This window comes from Cyprinodon variegatus, unplaced genomic scaffold, assembly GCF_000732505.1.
Source record: "Cyprinodon variegatus isolate N-32 unplaced genomic scaffold, C_variegatus-1.0 Scaffold971, whole genome shotgun sequence".
Classification (NCBI taxonomy): Eukaryota; Metazoa; Chordata; class Actinopteri; order Cyprinodontiformes; family Cyprinodontidae; genus Cyprinodon; species Cyprinodon variegatus.
The window spans coordinates 57,434-64,846 of NW_015151424.1; the positions used below are offsets into that span (position 1 = coordinate 57,434).

The following is a 7,413-nucleotide window of genomic DNA, read 5'->3' on the forward strand; positions in this document are numbered from 1 at the left end:
TTGAAAACAGGATTAAAATTAAGATCTTATAGCTGTGATATAGCCACCATTTTCACCATTTTTCACAAAAAGTATATGTTTATTTTCCAGAGTAAAATGTAAATATTAATAGAAATAGGGAGAAATTTGCAACTTTAATGCACACAGCTTTGGTTTTGAACATGTTTAGAGCGTCTATAATAATCTCTCCCTCAGTGGTGTGATGGGAATTTAGCTCCAAGCTGCGGACCAATGGGATGCAGGCTGTGCAGTCATCCCAGCAGCAGCAGCAGCAGCAGCAGCAGCAGCATCACTGTCTGTCTGTAGTAGCTTTAAGGGGGGGATCTGGACACCCTCTCTGAATAGAAAGGGACTCTCTGCAGACAGGCCGTGCTTTCTACTCCTCTAAATGTGCTTCTTATCCAATGGAAGCAGAGGTGCTGAACCCCCACAGGATGGCGGACGTCAACGGCAACAATAAAATCGCCAACGCGGAGCTGGAGGTGCTGAAGCTCCAGGAGCTGGTCCGAAAATTGGAGAAGCAAAACGAACAATTGCGGAGCAGAGCGAGCGCTGGAAACAATTGCGCCGTGGGCCCTCATCTCCAGAGCCCGCTGTCCTGTCTGCATGGGGCCACGGCGTGTCTGGCTGACGCTTTCTCTTCCAAATATGACGTTTCGAGTCACCCGTGTTTCTCCACGCCACGGGGACCGCCGGGAGAGCCGTTCGCTTATTTTCAGCCGAGCTGCGCGTCTCCTGACGCCCCCGTGGAGGACAGTGGCGCCTCCGCCACGGTGCTGGATGAGGTGGATGTTTTGGACCTGAACACCGTGCTCCCTGTTGGAGAGCCCGATAGCTGGTAACCACCGTGTTTTTGTTCATAAAAAAAAAAGGCTGAGTAAGATTTCTAAGCAAAAACATGTTTGTTAAGCAAAACATGTATTTAAGATCATCCAACATGCAGAAAAATGAAGAAATCTTAAAGAACATTTCATTAAAAGCAAACGCCGAAGATATATGTCAAGAATAAAGACACCCAAGAATAGAGCTTTACATGTGATCTTTGTTTATTTAGATTTAAGAATGCCAAACATCACCAATAGTTACATCATTGACCAAAACACAGTTAAAAAGCCAGAGTTTTATTATATATAATGCATTAAAGCTCCATCTGAATATTTCATAGAGCAATACATACTTTAGGCTTGTGATTATTGTAAGCAGACTTTTATATCAATGTGAAAGTTCTGCCTGGTTCTGCTGGAGTTTTTTTCCTGTTAAAAGGGAGTTTTTCCTCTCCACTGTCGCTACAAGCATGCTTAGTGTGAGGGATTGCATTCCAGTCAATGAGTTGATGCAATCAACCGGTTTTCCTTAGATAGAAAACTTTGAATCAATTTGACTTACCGGTAATGATCTGGTGAACTGTAAAGTGCCTTGAGATGAGATGTGTTGTGAATTGGTGCTATAGAAATAAACTGAATTGAATTGAAAGTTTTCTAAATGGAAAATTTTAAAAAAGTTTACTGTTTTTTCAAATATAGAACAATTATCCAAATTACAATGATTAAATTTGATGGTAATGTCTAGAGATGCAGTGGTCCAAAATATGAATTAGTCAGTTTACCCTTATGGTGGTGAAGGATACCATAAATCCGGTGGATTTTTATTCGTTTTTGACCTTTAAATGGATTAATCGAAGCAAATCCCCACATTTTGTGTTAAGAAATGCATCATATTTTAAAAAAAATTTAAAATTAGTAATTTAAAACATAAGTGGAGACAGTAGCCTAATGACTGCTATCCTTTCATTTGGTAGATTAAACCCTACTACAATCACCTAAAGTTCTACAACAGCTTTTCACTCTTCTATGTTTTACAGTTTTTAAGAAAGATTGGCAAAGATAACAAAAAATCAGTTACAAGGGAAATAAGGATCTGATCCCTGCATCTTTTATGTTAACAGCTATAATATAATATACAGCTATGTCTATAGCTGTGTACTGGTTATTTAATGTCCAGGTGCACAGTTTAACATTGTTAAAACACTTTGCAGTATTATTTATTGTCTATCTTTTAGCTCTTCACTATTATGTTATTCTTATGCCTTTTTCTAAGCTCCACAATTGTGTTTTTTCTATAATCTTTTGCTGCTGTAAACACCAGAATTTCCCCCATTTTGGTACAATAAAGGGATTTAATATTCTATTCTATTCTATTCTATTCTATTCTATTCTATTCTATTCTATTCTATTCTATTCTATTCTATAATGTGAAGCTGTACAAATAAATCAAATAAATTAATGTAAAACATTCTGTTTTTCTGTACAGAAAGTTAGAAAATGAAGTATTTCTTTATGACTAATTTACACTAAATAAGCTCCTAAACCTGTTATGTTAAGTTCTAGTTATTAATTTGAATTAGAAGAACTTATTTCTATCTCTCTAGTTTGATAAAAAAAAAAAAGTAGCAAGCCAAGAAAAGCTTGCAGGATTTATTAAAGACTGGTTGCTGATGGGTGGAAAAAGGTCTTGTGAAAAGTTGTATCTGCTTTGATTATGGTGTTTATTCTTCTCATGTTAAACTCTGTCATATTGAATACTTGTGGACTTTTTTTTCTTAAGGAAGAAAAACAATATAATAGATCAGAATCTTTGGATGTTCGGAGCAGCATATGTTCTGGGATGAATTTAGAAACAATGACCTCCTTCAGTCTATGATCAAACAGCTCGGCTTTGTGTGCGCTGCTCAGCCCCAGGCTGAACTAGCGTAACGCACAGTAGCTGTTGACTTGGGTTGCTCTCACACTGACATGCTGACTACTGAAGCTGCTTTATGCATTCGATGTGAGGAGGTGGAGGATGTAGCATGCAGCTTATTGCAAAGCTGTTCTCCTACCCTGGTGTATCCTTTTTCCATCTAACACGACAAGCTGACCTTAAAATCTCTCTAACACTCTGGCCTAGTTGTTGAATTTAAGGTCACTCTTGTCCTTTTTATGTTCTTTAACTTGAATCGTCCAGGAATAGATCCCAGTTTTATTTTAGCCCTCTATCATGTGTAGGTGTAATTCTATGCAGAAAATGAGACATGTTACTTGTTTTCACTAAATAAGGCTTACAGAGTTAAATAGAAAACAGCAACATTTCTATTGAAAAGTCAAATAATGATAAATAAGTTTTATTTTTGGATTTCATATATTACTATTTGGGAGCTTAGGTAAGAAGCAGCAAAGACTCTTTATTAGCATGATTGCATACCAAGGCTTCAATGAATGTATTTAAACTCTTATTTCTAAGGGGTGGGTTTAAAAGTAGAATCGTTCTCATGTTTGCAGGTTTACTTCTTCTCTGCATGTTCTTCATTGGCAGCTGTGAGTTGTTAAGATGTTTGACCTAAGTCGTTATTAGGGATGCACGATATAATCGGCCCCCTATCGGTATCGGCCTGAAAACTGAATATCGGACATCGGCCACCCCACCGATATTTAACCCGATATTTGATCAGCTTCTGAGTTTCTAAAGTCTAAAAAAAAAAAATAAAAATACTACTTCTTCCTCAAAAACTTCTTTTTTCTAAAGATGAGGGAAAAAATACTGATACATTAAAACATCACAATATCTTCATATGCTGATATATTGCAATTTAAAAACACCATATCAATCTCTTTTACTAATGAAATATTGCTATATGTCATCGTTCTGCTACGAAATCCTCCGAAAATTCACGAAATTTTGCCATTTTTTTATATGTTGATATATTGATGCGGTATTGATCTATTTTACTAACAAAATCTCACAAGAATTTGCAAAATATCACAAGAGTTTGTAACAGAACAATGAAATTTCACAAGATTTTGAAAGTAAAATAGATTGATACCGCGTTTTTAAAAATCAATTTGATATCAGCATATTAAAATATATTTGAGTCTATTATTTTTCAAAGTGTCAGAAATGGATAACAAAACTGCTATTTTCAATGACTACTTATTTTTGTCCAGCTTTAACATCAGTATCGATATCGATTATTGGCTACATGAGTTTTAAAATATCGGCATATCGGATTCGGCCAAAATCCCAATATCGTGCATCCCTAGTCGTTATGATACATGTTATAAATGTAACGATTCAGAACAGAGAACCCTGTATTCAAGGACAAAGACAGTGGAATTTTTCAAAAAGTGTTTATTTAGAACCAGTGGACCGGAGTAGCAGTGGCTAGAGCTTCTATCACAGGGAACTCTGCAGGAGAGAAACACATGTTAGCAACAATGATAATCTGACGGAGGATGATTCTCCATGTGAGTCGCTAACCTGGTTTAACAGTTCAGTCCGTGCCCAGAGAACAAGGTAGGATCCAGCCGGTCTGCTGCCAACAAGATGCAGCGGACGCAGCCCAGAGTATTCCAGATGTGGAGAACATGCGGGAGTCCGAAGCCAGGTCAGGCAAACAGATCAGAACAGGCAGCTCAGAGGTCCAGAAGTCCCAATACATTTCAGGCAAACCATTCAGATGAGAACAGGTCAGAATCAGAAAATCAGAAACACCAAGCAACTCTAAAAACACTCTCACCAATGGCTAGAGAGAACAAGAACAATCTAGCTCTGATGACTGGATGCAAGCGCCTTAAATAGAGGCAGCAGCAGGTGGATCAGATGAAAGTTAATGAGCAACTGGGCAGGGTTGGATGGGTGAATGGAGTGAGTAATTAAGCCAGCCATTAGTGCCAAGATCATGACAATAAATCATTGTCTTCTGTGATTAACAGCAAAGCTAAGGATTCATGGTAAAGTTACATATTCTGTAGAAAGTCCTAACTGTAGTAAAGGAGACCCCCAGCATAATTCATCCACCCTGTGCTTGACAGCCAGTACAGGGGTTTTCTGGCTTTGAAGATTCACTTTAGCTCAGTCCAGATTAGGGCTGCAACTAAAGAATATTTTGCCAATGTAATAATCTTTTGATTATTTGTCCTATTAGTTGATTAATAATTGGATAGTGAAAGGTTTTATCAAAGAAGATTTTCTACAGAATTAAACCGGGTGAACTTTCTATTAGTGGAGTTCTAAATAGATATTGACAGATGGAAATGTTTTTCTTTTTATCTCAAATGTAAAGTATTTATATATATTTTCACAATTATGGCATAGTTATTGCTCTAAGTAGTTTGCTCCGTCAGCTAAAGGCATATTTTAGAGTCTCTATGCTCCTCTTAACATTAAATCGATTACTGAGTTAGTTGACAATTATTTCAATAATCGATTAATCGCGATTAAACTGATTGTTTCAGATTGTCTCCAGATATGTATTTCTGATCAATCATTCTCCTATGGGAAAAGAGCAGAGAGCAGTTTAAATGAATATTGCACGTTAACGCTACCGATATATACTGTATATGTTTTGCCTTATAAGTTTCACTGATTGAGTCATAATTTCAATTCTATAACTGTGGTTTAGCTTATGCAGCCTGTCCAAAATGTTTTGAATTTAACATACACCCTCTGACACTTTTTAAAGATCCATTAAACTCTCACTGATCATTCTGGTTTTGAATCAAGGCTGCAGAATATGACTTCAGTGCTTCTGTGTCTCAGGCTGTATGTGAGTCCCAGAGCCAAGCCACCCAGTGAAAGCATGCTCAGCCCTCTTCAGTGGTGCAGGCAGGTCCTGGACCACCCTGGGCCTGAGGTGGCGCTGGCTAAGATGACGCTCTGTCACAGACTGGACCAAGGTACAGTGTACTTATTACTCAGATTAACAGGATTCATCCACCATCACAATTTAGACACCTTTACTTGGCTATCACTTTGTGAGGAAAAATTTGGAAAATTTATTTAACCATGGTTCTCTTCTTTAATCACAACTCTGTGCATTATAATAAAAAGTATTTTTATTTTTATAGGTATGTTCTACCTTTAAATTGCAGATATTTATTGTTAGAATTTAAACAACGGAAAGGAAGATTGTAATACAATTTTTTTTTTTTTTGTCTCTTCCTCCCCGATATAAAATTACTTTTTAATAACTGAAACTTTGGTGTATTTGTACCTGAGTAAGAGTCATTTAAGACTGTTCAGCCTTTTTTTTTTTCAAATGTACAGGCAGAAATCCCTCTTGTAAAATTAGGAAGAAATTAGGAAAAAGGGTAATTGAGAATAGAAAACCAGAGGCATCCCTTGTCTTTGGCTGTTCTATTTTTAACAGCATTAAGATCCCAATTTCTGATAGTAATTGTCTTTTCCCCATGTCTTAAGCATACTAAAAATAAAGATCTCAACTTGCTCCTAATGATGAAACATTGTCTGCTGGGTGAAGATTCTTCCAGAGAATCACCAACGATTCCCCACCACTAAGGGGTGGACCTGTTATTCCGGTTCAATGTTATGCTTTTTAAGCCATAACAGGCTTTGTTGGGCTATTCTATAAAGCTTGGAACTCAATGCTAATCCATACATTCTGAATTGAAAAAGCTTCCTGGATGGGAAGCAAAACGTCTTCGAACTTGGAAAACAAAGTCCAGTGGTTTGTTTATTACTGTAAATTGTTTTACTTTTTTGGACTGCTGGGTAAAAGTAAAATATTTTAGAATCTGGCTTTATGAAAAATAGTACACTTTAAGTGCAGATGGGGTGCCCTTCATAATTAGTGGGACCTCTGATTATTATGTGTAAAGAACCTTAGAAATAATTAAAATCATCTTTAATTCTAGATTCCAACACTTAAATTAAATCCTGCCTTTAATTTCAGCACATTTACTCAGCATAACTAAATCTACTACAATATTTGTCTTCCGTTTAATCTTGATGTTTTTCTGAGTTTATTCAAGCATTTAGGAAACCTTAAATAGAACTGTGGTATTGTGTTGTACAAAAATGGTGTGTCTCAGAGTCCCTGTTTTCTTTGGGTCTTCTTTGAGTAAGGCAGATGTTTGCTGATCATTTCAGGTCACAAAATAGTAACAAAAAATTAGCTTCTCACCCAAACTTTTCCTATGCCTCTACCCCAATGATTCAGTCTGCTAGGACTAGAGCAATGAGGAGACTGCTGAGGGAGGTTAAAAGAGAGCAAAAAATGTCTGCATAACCACTGGTCATTTCAGCTCTGCTCCAATTTTTACCAAGTATGTCAAATATTGTCTAGTTTTCTGAATGCCAATGAAAAAAATTTATTTTTTAAACTCTTTTTTTAAATCAAGTTTTAAATCTGTATAGTACAACAAAGTATTAGGACCAGGCTAGAGATTAATTTTTTTTGATTAGAGAATAAAGTCTTAAAATTACTTTATGCGAGTTTATTCTTGTAATTTTATAACTTTATTCTTGTAATTGTATGACTTTATTCTCATAATATTGTTTAAAAAAAATCAAAAAAATCTCTAGCCTGGCAACAATACCCATAGGGCCGGATTTATCAAGATCCAATTTTGCGTGCAG

The 7,413-nt window shown here is 36.4% G+C and overlaps 1 protein-coding gene across 1 annotated transcript in view; it reads left to right on the top strand.

The window, feature by feature from the left end:
• Window positions 1–286: 286 nt before the first annotated feature.
• slain1 (SLAIN motif family member 1) overlaps window positions 287–7,413 on the top strand; it is a 20,813-nt gene continuing 13,686 nt past the window's right edge. The window contains exons 1-2 of the mRNA XM_015398904.1: window positions 287–838; window positions 5,575–5,711. Coding sequence (XP_015254390.1) covers window positions 405–838; window positions 5,575–5,711 — 571 coding nt within the window. The 5' untranslated portion in view covers window positions 287–404. The remainder of the gene's footprint in view (window positions 839–5,574; window positions 5,712–7,413) is intronic.